The 18,551-nt window shown below is 39.9% G+C and overlaps 1 protein-coding gene across 8 annotated transcripts in view; it reads right to left on the reverse strand.

Moving 5' to 3' along the window:
- Positions 1 to 18,551, reverse strand: part of FNDC3B (fibronectin type III domain containing 3B) — a 277,903-nt gene that overhangs the window by 152,011 nt on the left and 107,341 nt on the right. For all 8 annotated transcript variants that reach the window (XM_005860876.2, XM_005860873.2, XM_014535302.1 and 5 more), the window contains one exon: positions 11,559 to 11,635. In XM_005860876.2, coding sequence (XP_005860938.1) covers positions 11,559 to 11,635 — 77 coding nt within the window. The remainder of the gene's footprint in view (positions 1 to 11,558; positions 11,636 to 18,551) is intronic.

An 18,551-nucleotide genomic window follows, 5' to 3' on the forward strand; every position in this document is an offset into this window, starting at 1 on the left:
AGGCCAAATTGAATACAGTAGATAAATTAATCTTGATTTGGCTTTTTGATAGCCATAGAGGAATTTTAAGAAGAAAAATCCTATTTCAATAGAAGTTGTTAAAGCTAAAATGGTTTCTTTCCCTTCCACCGGACCATTTGTTATAGTTTGCCTCTGCCAGTTCACAAGCCCAGCTCCTTCTGTGCCCAGGACAGCAGGGAGCCTGAGTGGAAAGTGACCTCTAACCAGACACACCCGCTGCAGATCATCCTCAAGAAGACAGCAGACCTCGCCGGACCTCTTGTAATCCTCCTAATGCTGTTGACTTTCAGCCCTTGCATTATTAATAGACTAGTCCAATTTGTCAAAGAGCGCATGGGGTAGTCCAGTTAATGGTTTTGCAAGCCCAGTACAGGCCTCTAGCAATGGAAGGTGAAATAGAAATGCAGTCTGTCTCGTGATTGAGCTGGAAGTTCCAAGACAAGGGGGGAATGAAAGGACAGAACGGGACTGATAACTGTGTTCCTAACTCCTCTTCAAGCAAAAGCCATAGAATGTATCAGTTGCTCAGCCAGCCCTTATCTCAGCCAATAGGAACGCAAGGAAACTAGCCCAAGGCCAAAAGTATGCTAGCCACCTCCTGTCTTTGTGTAACCAGACCCTAGCTGCACCCTGCCCTTGCGTCATTAGCCCCCGGCCCTCACTCAACCAACCGGAATTGGCCAAATCAGTGGTCCGAGTGAGCCCCACCCCCTGACCCCAAGCCCTATAAATTCTTTGTTCTTCCAAGACTCCGGGCTCTCTTGCTTCCTACCACTCCACGGCGTCAGTGAGGGAGGCAGAGGGACCAAGCTAGCTAGCTTGAATAAAAAGACTCTTTGCTTTTGCATCGGACTCAGCTCCCTGGTGGTCTGTCTTTGGGGATTTTGAAATCTGGGCATAATAAAACTTCTATGTGCCTAGTCTTCCTGCTACACAGTGCCCTAGACACAGGATGAAAGGCTAGAGAATAAGGCCCAAAGAGTTAAATGTTGATCTTATTTGCATGGGTGTATTTAGATGTATAATCAAGAGAACCATTAAAACAAAATGGAAAAACTTGGAAGCAACAGCAAGAGGGGGCAGCATGGAGAGACAGATAAGGAAGAAACTCACAGCCAGTGCCTACTGTCTGCCAGCTGTTGGACATGGGTTACCCATTGGTCTACTGGAGAATTAGATATTAGCATCCCTGTTGGACAGGAAGGCGACCAAGGAACAACATGGTTAAAATGTACTAGTTCAGCAGCAGAACCAGATTTTCTTTCTGGTCTGTACTCCAAAGCTTTTATTATGTGGAGAATTATACACAAGATAGGTATGCTAAGAAATAAATATGTAAACAATGAACTGTGAGAAATAGGATAGCTGGGTTATTAAGAGATGTGAAGGATTCAATATTTACTAAATGCCTGCCGCTCTGCTTTAATACCATCTACTGAAAAAAGGCAACATATTAACATGTGCTAAAGTCCAGTGACTGATACATAACAGAAAAATCTTACCTAGTAATTACTCCTATTAATATTAGTACTTCATTAATTCCGCCCAGCAATCCTGGGAGGCATACACAGCTAACCCCAGTTGGGAGGTTAGAGGAATAAAGTCCAGGGAAGTTAAGCTAACTCACCAGGGGATAACGAGGACGATTTTGAGTCCAAGAATTAAAATGTATCTCTTAACAACACTTACAGTCTGAGTGTCTTTTCTCATAACTGTCAGAGGAGGAAGCTAGTTCTCCTTACTGAACTGAAATGCTCCACAGGAATTTTAATAAACTCCTCAGTTCCTAAAGCTCTGTCTTCTACTTCTGGGCTGCAAATGACAAGAATCAAAAAAAGAGCTTGAAAGGCAGGATGCAACAGAAAAATTTGAAAGGCTGCCCCAGAGGGCCAGCGATGAGCCAGGAGGAGGGCAGAGCAGCCTGGGGACACCCATGCCTCTGTATGCAAGGCCCGGCAGCCGGCTGGCAGAGGGGGCAAAGAACACTGAGGGAGCCACCTGCACACTGAAAACTGGGACCAAATGAGTCTGTGAAGGTCAGGCTCAAGCTCCATTCCTAACTGCTGCGAACGTACTTGAAGTGGGCTCCTAGGCCATCCGGGGAAGGAAGAACGATCAGCGGAAACTGAGCACACAGACAAAAGGCTGGGCAATGCAAACAGCTGCATGGACCCCTGGGCAGGCAGAGTCCAGGCTCCTCCCAGCCACACTGGTGCTCACCCCTCCGCCAGCATCTGGGTCCTGCAGCGTGAGTTACAGATCTGTCTCTCCCACCCAAATGCAAGTCCCTCAAGGGCACCTGTGCACACAGGCGGCTTAGAAGAAAGGATGGCCAAGTGAACAAATGAATGAAAAAGCAAACAACAACAAATAAATTTATCTTCTTAGATTTGATGTCTATCTACCAAGAGCTATTTAACACATTCATTATCAAAATTTCCCCCCATAACTCAGTAAATATCTGACATTCTTCTCCAAAATTTCAAATAATCTAAACCTAGTTAACTGCAGATGTGTCATGCCTGACTTGTATTTTAAATATTAAATGTCATTTAATATTTACTATTTAAATTATTTTAATATTTGATTTCACAAGAAAGACACTGGGGAAAAGAAAAAGACACTGAAAACCAGGAGTACAAAGGTGTTAGCTCTCACTTTTCCTCTCTTTGTACTAACCCTTCACTCTGCATTTTCTAATCCAGGGTGGGGCAAAAGTAGGTTTACAGTTATTCATATGGAAAATAATACAACAATAAATTATAAATAATAAACTGTGTTTCACATACAACTGTAAACTCACTTTTGCCTCACCCTGAACAGTGAACAATATAATAGAGGAAAAGCAAATTAATTGTTCATGGAGAGTAGAAATTTGAAACATGAGGATGCTATCTTCCCTGGCCCATCCCCTTTTTGTTACTATGGAAAATACTCCCACCACTATCACCTAAGTACCATTAGGAGAAAGCGAAATTGGAATAAAAAGAGCATTCAAAGAGCAACCAGAGTTAGATAGAAGCAAGTGATCCTTCTATTTTACTGATGAAGTTAATTGACTTAAAAATGGTGGACGAATTGAATGTCTTTCCAAATCTGACTTTTCTGTCCTTTCAAATTGCATGCTTACATCTGTGGATGAAAATACCAAACATATATCTCAATGTCATTTTCTCTTCATATCTGTAATGGCTAACATTGATGAAATAATATTCCACTGTTTCATTAATGTCCTGAGACAATAAACCTTTTAGGCTTAAGACCAGTTCCTTTTGCCATAAACATGGTATTTTTGTAGCTAAATGGAAAAATACATTGTTGATGTTTCTAGGTTTCTAAAAGTCCTTTACATCTGATGAAATAATATTCCAATGTTTCATTATCATTAATGTCCTGAGACAATAAACCCTTTAGGCTTAAGACCAGTTCCTTTTGCCATACAACATGGTATTTTTGTAGCCAAATGGAAAAATACATTATTGTTGATGTTTCTAGGTTTCTAAAAGTCCTTTACATAATATAAAGGATTAGTCTGCAGAGCATTTACAGATTGAGAATAGATATCAATTTTAAAAATTTTATTTTTAAATTAAGAATTTTTTAAAATTTTGAATTCCTTTTCTCGAACAGTTCTTGCCAATGGTTAATCAAAAAAATTCATCTGCTATGTAGGTAACCAAGCCTATGGTTTTAAATAACAAGGTGATTCATGACTAAACAAAAATTCCCCCAAAATTTTACCTACACACTCATTTATATCTAAAAATCTTAAATTTTCTATTGGTGCTTAATTTTTAACTCTCATGCCAATTCCAGGCAATGGCTAAAGAATACACTGAGGGGGGCGGTGGTTAGATCCAGATAACAAATCCAAGCCAGATTGCTGTACAGGGATCACAAGCTGGAGGCATTGATATGGCACTTACTGATAGGCTTGCTCGGGAGGTGACTGTATAAGGGGATACCCCATAAATGGCAATCCCCGCTCTGTTTCCTTTATATGTGCCAACATTTTTATATACACAGAAACAAGCTAAGCTACTTACACTTACGGGAATCTATAATCTGGAAAAAGGAGAGCAACTAGGGCATATATAAATTAAAAATCTTTTAGTACATTACTGGACACACTTGTCTTTTTCCAGATGACTACCCGATTATTTAAAACTAAACCCACTGAGGTCTGGAGAGGATGATGGAAACAAGTATATCCTCTGTGGTATCTCTTTAATCCAACTACTCCAGGTGATGCTATAGGTGAGGGGACAGTGGCAGCAATTTATTAAGACCTTCCAAACTAAGAAAGAAGCCAGGCAAGGTTAAGAGACACAGCTTACAAACAGCTGTCGTAGCACACCCCAGCTACCCCAACTTGAGGATACCATGGGAAGAGAGAGACCCCTGTTTTAAACAGAACTGAGCTCCTTAAGACACTGCTGAGTCAAGCAGCTCCTTTCCCAAGCAGAAATACAGCACTGGGCAGAGGCTGAAGGAAAATGGCAAACTGATAAACTTGGTGTAACAATTAAAGCCATAACAACAACTCCTGTGGTTTGTATATCATGTAATCTATATCTATATCTATAATCTATATCTATATATATATATCTATATCTATCTATATCTATCTATCTATCTATCTATCTATCTATCTATAAGTAATATGCAAATGAGGTTCGGACTCCGTAATGGTCACAACCAGCTCAGAGGAGGCGCAGCTCCAAGCCTGAGAGAACAACACGTAGGCGCGGCCCGAAGCCTGAGAGATCAACACAGAAGGGCGCCTGCTCCAAGCCTCCACGGCGTGGCTAGGGGCAGGCCCCCAGTGGACACACACACACACACACACACAGTGCAGACATCCCCTGAGGGATCCTGGACTGTGAGAGGGGGCAGGCTGGTCTGAGGGACCCCCAACCCCCAGTGCACGAATTTCGTGCACCAGGCCTCTAGTAGTTTATAAAATGCTTGGCACATAACTTAATGCATAACGCTCAGATCTTCTAACATGGGTAATATCATAGTCCTAAATTCTAGATGAAGAATTTTAGGATCAATTAAGTAACTGAGTAACCTAAGGTCAGCTAAGTATCAGATTTTATTGTATCTCACCAACCTAAGTAAAAAAAAGAAGCCCATTTGGCCCAGCTGGTGTCGCTCAGTGGTTGAGCATCAACCTATGAATCAGGAGGTCTCGGTTGGATTCCAGGTGAGGGCACACGCCCAGATTGCGGGCTCAATCCCCAGTGGGGGGGGAGGGGAGGCGTGCAGGAGGCAGCCAATCAGAGATTCTCTCATCATTGATGTTTCTATCTCTCTCTCTCTCTTCTTCTCCAATAAAAATATTTTTTTAATTAAAAAAAAAGAAGTAGAACATTTCAAGATTGAAAATCAAACCTAATTTTCCTCATTATCTGTGTGGCACATAAGAATACCAGACAGGTGAAAAGTTACTTCCACAGAGTTTCAGGCAATAAAATGGGCCAATTATTACAGACCAAATGGAAATGCTGTTTTAAAGAACACACTGTCAGAAAACAAACAGTAAGTAGAGATCTGATGGTTTGCTTTATGAAGATATTGATAAAGCTATCACTAGGGGAACCTGTGGGTAGTAACTGTTTCTGTACTCCAGCACCTCCACACAGATCAGCACAGAAGAGATGGTCAATCGGAGGTGATTTCAGTCCAGCTTCTCAAGCACACTCACATAGAAACACAAGTAGATTGTTCTTGATCGTATCTATGAATTTTATATTTTACATTTAAAAATGTTTCATCAGTCTTCCAATGGGTTCCATAGCCCAAGAAAGGATCAATAATTCATGCTGACACCCTGACCGGTTTGGCTCAGTGGATAGAGCGTCGGTCTGCGGACTCAAGGGTCCCAGGTTCGATTCTGGTCAAGGGCATGTACCTTGGTTGCAGGCACATCCCCAGTAGGGGGTGTGCAAGAGGCAGCTGATTGATGTTTCTCTCTCATCAATGTTTCTAACTCTCTATCCCTCTCCCTTCCTCTCTGTAAAAAATCAATATAATATATTTTTTTTAAAAAGAATTCATGCTGATGATAGTTGGATCATATTTATCACATAGTAAAGTAAGTGATGGGTTCTAAAGAATGTGTAGAAAGATAAAATCCACTTAACCTTCATAAAGTTTTGTACGCAATAGGTTAGGCAAAGGTGTTTTTCTATGAAAAGTTGTTTCATAGGACAAATATGCTACTAATTTAAAAAGGCAGACTATACTAACTGTGCAATAAAATCAAATATTATGGGCACAATTTAATCCTAACTAATGATTCAGAAGTCATTTCTAGATGCGATACTGTCTCAATGTTATTCTGAAAGTCAACTATCACTTTTCCAAGTGAAGAATAGCATTGCAGTGGATAGAATGCCAAATACCAAAGGAATGTGTTGTACTACACTTTTGGTAATGGTTGCTTATGGAAACTTATGTTCTTACTTGGTCTCCTTTTTAAGGAATAATAGAGGAGAATTATCTAATTTTAGATTAGATTAGACATCCTCCAACCCTTTCCTTTCTGCTCCTCCCTCCACAAGATAACAATGACTCCAGCCAGCCAGTAACATTTTGATAATTGCCTATTATGTGCTGCGCACCTTTAAAGAAACTAGAGATCCAGTGATGAACAGAACACTTAGGGTCCCTGACCTTGTGGAACTTAAATGCTAAAAGGGAGGGAGACCAACAATGATCAAGTAAGCAAACAAGTGAAACACCACCCAAGTAAATAACTTAACAATATTCCTAAAAATCACATGGGAGTTGAATGCAGAGACCTACCTGGGCTCATGTTTCCTCCCACTAATCTTGTGTTCTATTAAACCACAATGCCAAGATCTCAGAAATAAACAAAAAAAGAAATCCAAGAGAAAATGCAGAACAGGGAAACAGAGAGAAAGCTCAGAAAGGAAAGGTGTACAATGCCTTGAGGGGAGGTACATCCTAGGTACATTCTTTAATTTAGCAATGCCTATCCTGTCTGTAATTATTGCTTGGGTAAAATAAGCCATTTAATGAAAACTAAAGTACCTGAAAATCTGGTGACAATGAAAACTAGAACAGAATAGACACATAAATCCGCTGCTCTTTCCACAGCTCCCAACCTCCATGCATACACTCTGTTCATTCAGGAACACTTTCCCAACTTCCTATAGAAAAATCAATTCCTCAAGGACGAGCAAGAGATTCCAATTCTCTTTATTGTTTGATGCCAAATGGATCTGACTCTCAGTCTGTCAGGGCACAGGGTAACCCCCCATGCTCCCTTCTGCTCAACATTAAAGAAGAAACACAGCATCAGTTTAAGCATAGTTGTAATTACTACAGGGAAGGAGCTGAGGCTAATATGTAAGGCTCCTTCCCCATTGGGCCAGGTCTTTAAAAAATCCTCATTGGAGAATAACCAACCATACCAAAATTTAAATACATTTTAAAATATTCATGTCTCTCCCTGGTCACGGGAAATTGAATATATATAATTGCAACAGGTGTTTACCTATTTGCTAATCCCCAAAACAAAGGGATGAAGTTAAGTTACATACTCTGCTATGACAACAAAAATACTTATTTCAACTACTATTCAGTTTTTAGTTTACATCAATTAATCTGGATTTTTTTTAAAAAGAGAGAGGTTTCCCAAATGATAGCACATTAACTTAGATATTTCACTTTTTCTTTTCATATGCTTTCTTAATCTTTGGGTCTACATGAAGTTTTTCCTGTAACATTTGAAAAATGTTTCATAAATTACTATGGAAGGATGGAAAATAAAACTCAAGGCATCTGCTTAAGAAATTTTTACGTATAAATTATTCAGAGTGTTAATAATGAAGTTAAAAATTGAGAAGAACCATGGCCAGTAAACAATGAAAGGAAAAAATTGCTTCATACTGTGTGATCTCAGTATGTACTGAGAAAGGCAAACTGCCCGTTTCATTGAAATTGTTCTAACAGTCGTCTTCATTTTAATAGCTACCACTTATTGAATGCCCACTGTTATGTGAGGTGTGGACTGCATTTTCTCTTAATTCTTACCTCTACCAGATCAGGTAGGTATTCACGTATGTGGTGAAAGAATTTGTAACAGTTACATGGGAAGTAAGTTTGGTGGAATTTGAAGGCAGGCCTCTTCAGTTGATGTCCATGTTCTTCCCAACTACAGTACTCACCCTGTTTTCTCCCATAGTTTCAACCCTAATCACACTCACAAGTGTTTATACATGATGGAAAAGGTGATGAGTGTGACAGGACTAACTGCCTTCTTACTTAAATCCACTTTCTCACAGTTAAAAGAAAGTGGATCCTATATTTTCTCTTCAGCTGGAAAGATCACGTTATTTTTTTCCTCAAACCTTCCCCAGCATCCCACCGAAAAGCACAAACACACTTACACTACAGTACACAAAAACCTACTATATCAGAGGCTGCTGAGTTGAAATGACAAGATTCCACTATTCTCCTACCTAAGTCCACACTATCTTTAAGGTCCATGGTTCAGTCCTTCTCAGCCTAAGAAAACAAAGATTATTATGTTAACTGCACCTCAGAGCAGACCACAGCTGTCTGTCTCCTCAACTCCTGGTGTTTCTCTTACTATATGATAATCTCTGCACATTACTGACATTTGTCTTTTGTCAAATTTATTTGATCAAATTTATGAATTTATCTTGAAAGTTGTTTTAGCTACTTAATTATGTAATGCATCCATTTTTTTCCATTGACTCACAGTTTAGAGTCAATGTTACTAATGTAACATTTTTAATAATTCACTTGCCTCCCTCGTCAATCCTATATAATAAAATCCTAATATGCAAATTGCCCCCTGTACTGGGAGTTCTGCTGGGAGTTCGACCGTTTGCTATGATGTGCGCTGACCCCCAGGGGACAGCACAGAACATGGCAGGTGTTGGCCACACAGCACTGGCAGTGGGCGGCAGTGAAGACGCTGCAGGCCCCGATGAGAGCAGGACCGGGGTGGGATGGTGGAGCAGGTGCAAGCCACTGGTCACCAGGTGGGGGCTGATTGCCCTGCCGCCGCCAGGCTGCCAGGTGCTGAGGGAGCTGGGCAGGGGCCCAATGCCCCACTGATCCAATCGCAGGATGACCAGCAGCTGCAGCGGGGGGTGGGGTCGCCGCCCTGCTCCCTTAGCACCTGGGAGCCAGGAGGTGGCAGGGCAATAGGTGGGGTGATCAGGCCCCACAGGCAGTGACCAGCGGCAGCAGCGGTGGGGGCAGGTGGCCGGGGAAGGGAGGGAGTACCCGGCCGGCAGCTGGCAGCCACTAGACCCTACCAGTGCATGAATTTCGTGCACTGCATCTCTAGTCTATACTAATAAAAGGGTAATATGCTAATTAGACCAGATGTCTTCTGGACATCCTTCTGGATGTCCTTCAGGACAAAGCCACGGTGGCGGGGGCTGAGGCAGATACAGTTAGGGCAATCAGGCTGGCAGGGGAGAGCAGTTAGGGGTGATAAGGCTGGCAGTGGAGAGCAGTTAGGGGTGATCAGGCCGGCAGGGGACAGCAGTTAGGGGCGATCAGGGAGGGGGCAGAGCGGTTAGGGGCAATCAGGCAGGCAGGCAGACAGGTGAGCAGTTAGGAGCCAGCGGTCCCGGATTCCAAGAGGGATGTCTGACTGACAGTTTAGGACATCCCCGGCAGGGGTCCAGGATAGGAGAGGGTGCAGGCCAGGATGAGGGACCCCCACCACCTCATGCATGAATTTTGTGCACTGGGCCTTTAGTTTTCTTATAATAATGGACAATCCCATATGTGAGAAGCTGGTGTTAGTCCTGGAGAAAGATTCATGAGTAGGCACACTCCACACACCCACACTCACATTGTCAGAAAGTAATGTAATAGAAAGCAAATACATCCATCAAGGCAGGCTCTGTGGCTGACTTCAAGATCACATCAGAGTGGGAAATAGGTTGGTAAAATCAGAAATGTGTGGGTTGCGATTCTGGTTCCACTATGAGCCTCAGCTTCCTTATATGTAAATGACAGTAACACCACTGGCAAGAAAAAGTACACTGTGGCTTTTCTCTACCAGAATGTTTAACTTTTAACTGGCATTCCATAAATGGACCTTTAACATAAAAGGAGGTGTTTTTCTGCCATCTCAATGGTGAGAACTGTACTATGTTCAATGGAATGAAACACTTCCTCACAATAAATGAGGAGCCATAATGGCATCCTGCATTCCTTGTTCTTTTCTGTTAATTGACTGGCAACGTGGATGTGATCCATCATCACATGTCCTGCTGGAAGGGGCTGCTCTGCACCCTTTTCTCCCTCCAGTGACTTATTTACAAAGACTTGTGTAAAACAAGCCATTTATTTAAAACAGGGGAAGGACTAGCCAACATTCTGGCGACTCAAAACAAAACAAAACAAAGATGCCAAATTGGCTCATGTGAAAGTAAGGATGGAAAAAATGATACTATAGTGGCTGCACTATGACTTAGATGGTAAAGAAATGGGTAAGTTTTACATCAGAGAAGGATAAAATTGCTTTGATTCCTGCCTGCACATCAGCAATTTTTCTATTGTAGCTGCCAATTTTTTTATCCTAGCAAATCATTAAAAACTTAAAATGACAGATTTTTTTTTTAAACCACTATAAAAACAGAGGAGGAATAGAAAGAAAAAAAATTTGGAGGAATATAATCCAAAAAATGCTAACACAATGATTATTATCTTCTGTGGGTAGTAAAATTACAAATATTTTTTATTCTTTTCTGATTTTTTTTTTCAATGAGTATAGGATGTTCTTACAGGAGGGGGAAAAAAAGAACAAAAAAGGCAAAGGAGAAAAACAGGAATTTTCTGGTTAGGAATTTGGAAAGGAAGATGTGCAGGGACAAAGGGAGACATTCATATTGTGCTGAGCCTAGGACCACAGTTAAAGTATATACAGATATCCACATTCCAAGCACACACAACATTTAAAACCTTATCCTGGTATAGGAGTATAACTTTTTCCTTTAACAATTTTTTAATCTTTTAATATACCTTTTACTTTTTAAATTGCTATTGGCTACTTTATTTAAAACAAAAACAAAATTTTAGAGAAATGTAAGTACAAACAGCCAAGTTCTCACATCATACTCAGTGATGCACCAAGCCCAAGACGTACCGCATTGTGTAGAAATGAGACTCCTGGAAGAGAGGACAGGCCCTACTTATACTAACAACGTCTCCTTTGATATTTTTACTGATTAGTCTCTAATTCAGTAGACTCTATGAAGAAATCACAATCATCGGTCAAGCGTGACACCCATCTTGGCCAAGGGCAGCCTAGCCGCTCAGCTGTGTTTTCCTCCCTCTAACTCTGGCCTGTTAAGCAGCGAGACTTGGGAAGGGCTGCCTGGTACCACAAAAATGACAACTCTGGCATCATCTGAACTAAATTAATCTTGGAATACGTTTTCAAGCCTCCACATGTTTTCTCTTGGCACAATGACAGTGCCCATAGTGAGTGGAGAAGTCCATCAACTGGTTACCTGTGAGATATAACCTAGAGGCACATGGATAGGAGGAATGGATCCATTGGGTGACATCATCGGAACTTCAGCAGGTCCTAAAAGAAGCAAGAGCAAGATATTAACAGTTGAAAAACATACAGTACTCAAAATAATCATTGATATTTTAAAAACATTATCAAAACTAAAGAGAATTAATCACTTGGACTATTTTCTCTTCAATAATTGTTACACTCTGCCTTAGACATGAAATTATGGATGAAAAGAAATTCTCCAGCTGTATAAGTCAGGGGGGGGGGGGGGAAGCAAAACTATGAGCATCTTTATAAATATTTAATGATTCCCAAATCCTCAAGGATGCTTAGTTAAGAGTAGTCTAACAAAGTGGGGCAAAAGTTTCTTTTTATTTGTCTTTAAAAGAATGTATTAATAACATTCAAAATACAAAATTGATTTACATTAAACAAATTATTTTTAAATGGTTTATCTCCTCTGGTTTAAAAAGCCCCAATCGCCCTAACTGGTTTGGCTCAGTGGATAGAGCGTCGGCCTGTGGACTGGAGGGTCCCAGGTTCGATTCCAGTCAAGGGCATGTACCTTGGTTGCGGGCACATCCCCAGTAGGGGGTGTGCAAGAGGCAGCTGATCGGTGGTTCTCTCTCATCGATGTTTCTAACTCTCTATCCTTCTCCCTTCCTCTCTGTAAAAAATCAATAAAATATATTTAAAAAAAATAAAAAGCCCCAATGGATGTAGGTTCATAATTTTCATTTCAAATTATTATTTTCAGTAAGTTATTGTAACATGACATTAATTTTCAAAGAGAAGAAACCAAAAACACTTCAAGCTAACTGAATTTGGTATGCCTCTTATGTTATAAGGCAGAGGGAAAAAAGATCACATTTTAAAACTAGGCACTATTAGAAATACTCATGACAAGTTTACTTGGGGTTGTTTCAAAGTAAAACATTCAAATAACAACAGGTTAGTTTCAAATTCATCAAAAGTTAATTACAGGTCTAATACAAACAATGATCAGCAAGGTAAGACTCACCTAAAATACAGTTTGAGTTAATATTTAATTACAAAGAAACCATAATATTTGTCATAACATCAAAATCAACTTCTGACACCCTACCAAAGATCCCGTGATTACATGGTTTCCCTAGATGTGCAGGAACACCACCACATCTTTAACTTTTTAGGTTGGTAGCTAGCTCCCCTATTTAACACACACTGCTCAAATGTCAATCCACACTGTGGGGTTTTAAAAATTAAATTTATTTTGGTGACATTGGTTAATATAATTATATAGGTTTCAGGTGTACATTTCCATGATACATGATCTATATGCTGCATTGTGTGCCCACCACCCAAATCATCTTCTATCATCATATGTTTACCTTCCCTCCCCCACCTCCCTCCCACATGTTTCTAGTCTGAGATGCGACTTCCTGGCTCCAAGTGCCCTGTGTTGTTTATTTTCTCTCTCCCAAAGAGTGTTGTGCTGCCGGCAATAAAAATTGCTGAACTGTAACAAAAACCAAGAAAAATACAACACTTTTCTTGGCAAAAGAAAATAGATCCTGCCACCCAATGCTGCATTTACATGTAAGCATAATGCACCCCTCACCGCACAGTATAACTCAATGTTCTAACTACTTCATAGGAGAGGACCAGTTGGGGATATAGAGGGACAGGGATGTTGGGGTACCCATCCACAGGTCTACAAGTAGAGGGATGAAAACAGAGTAGAGCAGAAAAGACGCTGATATCCATACCACCTGACCAGAGTTCACACTGCAGCTTCATGGACAATACACCATAGCACTAAACTATCTGATGATCTCTAAACACATACAAAACCACAGTGGCCTCTCTCAGGCTAACAAATTGATGATTATTTAAAGCAAAAGACAATGTCATAATTGAATGAGCCTATTCTATCTTAAAGTATGATTTCAATTAATACATATAATACTCACTGAAGGTACTTTCCAAATCTATCTTTCTCATTAGTTTTAGCATTTCTGCCATAGTCATCAAGACATTTCGGTATGTACTAAATACTTTTATTTGGATTGCCTCACTTAAGAACCACAGACAACTATTTCAGCCTTAGCCTGAGCAGTAGCTATGAAATCCAAGGGTCTCTGCCTGGTTTCATTCCCAGCTCACTAGTCACACTGGTTATGTGACCTTGAACAATTCACTTTTGGAGCCTCACTGCTCAACAGGTATAAATGAGAACAACGCCTAGCTGATACATTGGGTTTAAAGATTAAATTCAATAATGTATGCAAAAACGCTTAGTAGTACATAGCACAAAAACCACTCATCAAAATGTTAGCAATTTTTACAATGTTTTTAAAATTTTTATTTATAAGTTTTTGTTTTTCAGTTTATTTTTTTGTTAACATTATAAGTACTGATTTACTTTAAATGTCCTTATAAACACATAAAATCAGCAACTATACACTTTGTACAATATTGCCTTAAGAGGCTAACCTTGTACATCAGACAAACATCAAATACTTCACAGCACAGATGTGAACAGAAATGCGACCACCTCAGTATTGTTTTTAAATAACCAAAATGTATACCAGGCACAGTCTCTTAACCCAAGACATGACCCCTAAAACTGTTAAAGTCATTTGTGTAAAATACTTTAAAGAATGTAGGACAAGTGAGTGATTTACAGCCAGAAAATGTTTTCTTCCCAGTCTTGATTTCAAAAGTAGCCAAATGACTTTAACATGCTTGCCCACCCCCCTTCCTCTTGTCACTGTCATCAAACCCTTACAAAGAGCACTGCAAAGCATACAGTAATGACTTCCGAAACTCAACTGTGCCTTTGGAACCCCAAGGTTCCTCTTTTTTCTGAAATAAAATAAACCATTGCATTCACAGGCATTCTGGAGATTAAAAGCTAGCAATGAATGAATGAATGAATGAATGAATGAATGTCTGGTATGTGAAAAGTTATTGTCTCTCTAAACACTTGTTTCTCATCAATCAATGAGTTACTGCCTCTGTGCAAACCTGTGTCTGAGAACCTCCTGACATTATTATAACCCTTACCTACCTAATTAAAACACAAACTTCTCTCCCTAAACTTTTAGGAATACTAGGTTCCTTTTGGTTTTTTTAATCAATACCCTCATGACACATAGTACTTAAAAGCATATAGCCCTTAGAATATGGTGAAAATGGTTCTCTCCTTATTCAACCCCACCAACACTGGCTATACTAGTATTTGGGACGAGGAATAACTTGGGGGAGTATCATCACACAGTATTTTCAAACAAATCAACTTCCTCTGATTATACTGGGAAATCACTGAACTATTAAACTTTTTAAAAATAATTTTTAAATCTCTTAAGGTATCTGGAATCCCCTTTGATTAAACACTCTCGTTATATACAGGCAGGTCTACACAGAAATATGTACACATACATTAAATAATTTGAAAATGAAAGTATGCAAACATACACTTCCAAAATACTGTCAGTGAGATATTTTTTTGAGAAGCTAATTCAGACGTTCAGCTAGAGACCACATGAACTCTTTCATAGACAGATGAAAAATATCTCATGCAGTTTCTAGAACTGAAACTAAAGTGTTTGCTAAGAGCCAAGTAACTCCATGAAAAAAAAATGCCTTGGGAATGTTGATCAATTTCAGGTTTTAGGCTGTGACTTCAACAGTTAAGAATTATTTTTGCACTCAACAAGATGTGAGACACAAACAAGCACTATGATTGGTTTATCGTAATTAAAAATTAAACTGCAATAGGCATGATATAACATCTTAAAAGTCTGTAGAATTTGTTAATGAATTGATATTTAATTTACTTATACCATAATCATTCAATCAACAGTAATTCATGCAATGATCTTATGACTTAATTCTCACATCAAAGAGACTGAAGGTAAGTCCAGCAAATGGTATTTAGGACCACACATGCACATGAAAAGTCCCCAAGACCCTGTCAAGACTGTGAGGCCACTCTGCTCCCTTCTGTGCTTCTTTCCTGCTGCCAGAGATCCCCCAGAGCTCACACATTTATAAAGCTCTTGCTCTGATGCTATGCTCAAAATATTCACCGACTCTGGGACCAGCGGTAACTAGATTGACTCATGGTGAATGTACAAATGAAGTTTAGAAATCTGAAAGTGGTGATAATTGAGAATCCAGGGTATAAATTATCACCTAAACCAGCCTTAGAAATAGCTATAAATAATTAACTATACCACAATTTCAGACATGTTTAATTGGTGTTTTTATAAGCTAAGTATTCACCAATAAGTGAACAAGCAGTGAATAAAGAGAAATGTATTACTGTACCTGTCTATAAACTGATACTTGTGTGTTCAATGGTCATTTTCAACAACAGCCCTTGGTAGCAAGAGATCACATTCTTATCCTATTAATTTAAATACCATGTTCACAAATGTAAAGCAGGGGTCCTCAAACTACGGCCCGCGGGCCACATGCAAATACAAATATTGTATTTGTTCCCGTTTTGTTTTTTTTACTTCAAAATAAGATATGTGCAGTGTGCATAGGAATTTGTTCATAGTTTTTTTTTAAACTATAGTCCGGCCCTCCAACGGTCTGAGGGACAGTGAACTGGCCCCCTGTTTAAAAAGTTTGAGGACCCCTGATGTAAAGGAACTGAGATCACACATAGCGAGAGATAACACTAATGGGAAAAATAAAGCAAAAGCAAAATAATGATGTGATAAAATCCAATAAACCCTATAAAAGTGACCCTCAAGTCTGTCTAAATAGCCAAAGAAGAGAAATTCTTGCTGGCAATAGTCATAAGGATAAGGCCACAGCTAGTAGGTAAGTAAATAATTATGGAGAAAGAAATTATCAGGACTAAAGATCTGAATAAAATTGCACTTGTGCTGTTTGCCATGGGTCTAAATCTGAATATAAAAGTAAGGTCTTCTGATTAATCCTGTGACTGTCTAATAATGAATCTCCAATTATGGTGACTCAAGACACACAGCTAAGCCAAGAGATGACGTAGGCACTGTGGGGAACATTGACTTTTTAAAAAAATTATTTAACACTAACTAATCCCACAAGAGAAGTAAAAGGAATACAAAGTAATAAAGTACAGGTCCTAACCTCAAAGAATCTTAAACTCTAGTGCAGTGGTTCTTAAACTTTACTGCGCATCAGCTTTACCCAGAAGGTTTCTTAAAATCCAGATTGCTGCGTTCCCCTTCCCATAGTTCCAGGATCAGGGGGCCTGGGATGAGTCCCCAAAGTTAGCATCCTATATTATAAAGAGGTAATATGCAAATTGACTGTCATGCTGTCACAAGATGGCGGTGCCCACAGTGAGGGCGGGGCCGGCTGCACTGCATGCCTGCCGCTGGGGTCCCGTCAGCCCCGCCAGGGGCCTCCTGCACCCCCCACTGACTGAGGCTCAGGCAAGCAGGACCGGCCGAGGTGCAGACAAGCCTTGGATGGTGGTTGCCCAGCTGCCCAGGGCCAGCCCGAGGCACAGGCAAGCCTCAGATGGCGGCTGCTGAGCTGCCCAGGGTAGGCCCCAGGCTCAGGTAACGAGGACCGGCTGAGGCTTGTGCTGCTGGCAGTGGCAGCAGCAGAGGGGTGATGGGGGGTTGCCTTCCCCTGATCGCCGGGTCACCTCCCACCCCTGAGGGCTCCTAGACTGTGAGAGGGGGCAGGCCGGACTGAGGGACCCCCACTCCAGTGCATGAATTTTCATGCACCAGGCCTCTGTTTCTAATAAGTTCTCAGGTGATATAGCTGCTGCTATCCAGGAGCCACATTTCTGATAATTCCTTAGGTAAGTGATTTTCAAACTTTTTCATCTCATGGCACATATAAACTAATTATTAAAATTCTGCAGTACACCAAAAAATATTTTTGCCAATTTGACAAAAAACATAGGTATAATTTTGATTATTCACACCAAACAGCTACTGTTGTATTGGTTGTTGTCATTTTTAAAGTTTTTTTTAATTCATTTTTCTTTTGAGAGAGAGGCAGAGAGCGTTGAAGTTGGGGGAGGCAAATATGGGAGGCAACCAATGGATGTTTCTCTCTCACATCCATGTCTGTCTGTCTGTCTCTCTCCCTGCTCCCTCTCTAAAATCAATAAACATATCCTTGGGAGTGGATAAAAAAAGAAAATAAAAGACCTAAATAAATGGAAATAACCAAATGAAGACATGGAATGAATGAGAGACTTAATATTGCTAAGATGGCAATACTACTCAAAGCAATATAGTCAATGTAATTTCTATCAAAATCCCAATGGCCATTTTGCAGAAACAGAGAAGTCAATCTGCAAATCATTAAAATAAATAAATAAATAAACTGAACTTCATAAAAGTTAAAAACTTTTGTGCATCAAAGGACATTATTAATAAAGTGAATAGACAAGCTACAGATTGTGAAAAAAAATTTACAAATCTTATATCTGATAAGGGACCTGTACCTCAAATATATAAAGTATTCTCACAAATCAGCAAACACACACGCACACACACACACAACAACAACAACAACAACAGCCCAATTTAAAAATAGGCAAGGGCTTGAATAGATATTTCACAAAAGAAGATATATAAATAGCCAACAGCACATAAAAAGATGCTCAACATCACTAATCATTAGGGAAATGCAAATCAAAACCACAATGACGTACCACTTCACACTCGCCTATATTGGCTATTTTCAGAAAAATAAAAACTGTTGATGAAGATGTGGAAAAATTGGAACTCTTGTACAATTGCTGGTAGAAATGGCACAGCTGCTGTGGAAAATAATTTGGCACTGTTTTAAAAAGTTGAACATAAATTTACCACATGACCCATCAATACCACTCCTAGGTATACACACCCATGACAATCAAATACTGGAACTCAAACAAACACATGCACACACATGTTCACAGCAGTACTGTTCACAATAGCCAAAAGGTAGAAACAGCCAAAATGTCCATTAGGGGATGAATAGATAAATAAAA

This window comes from Myotis brandtii, unplaced genomic scaffold (genome assembly GCF_000412655.1).
Source record: "Myotis brandtii unplaced genomic scaffold, ASM41265v1 scaffold1423, whole genome shotgun sequence".
NCBI lineage: Eukaryota > Metazoa > Chordata > Mammalia > Chiroptera > Vespertilionidae > Myotis > Myotis brandtii.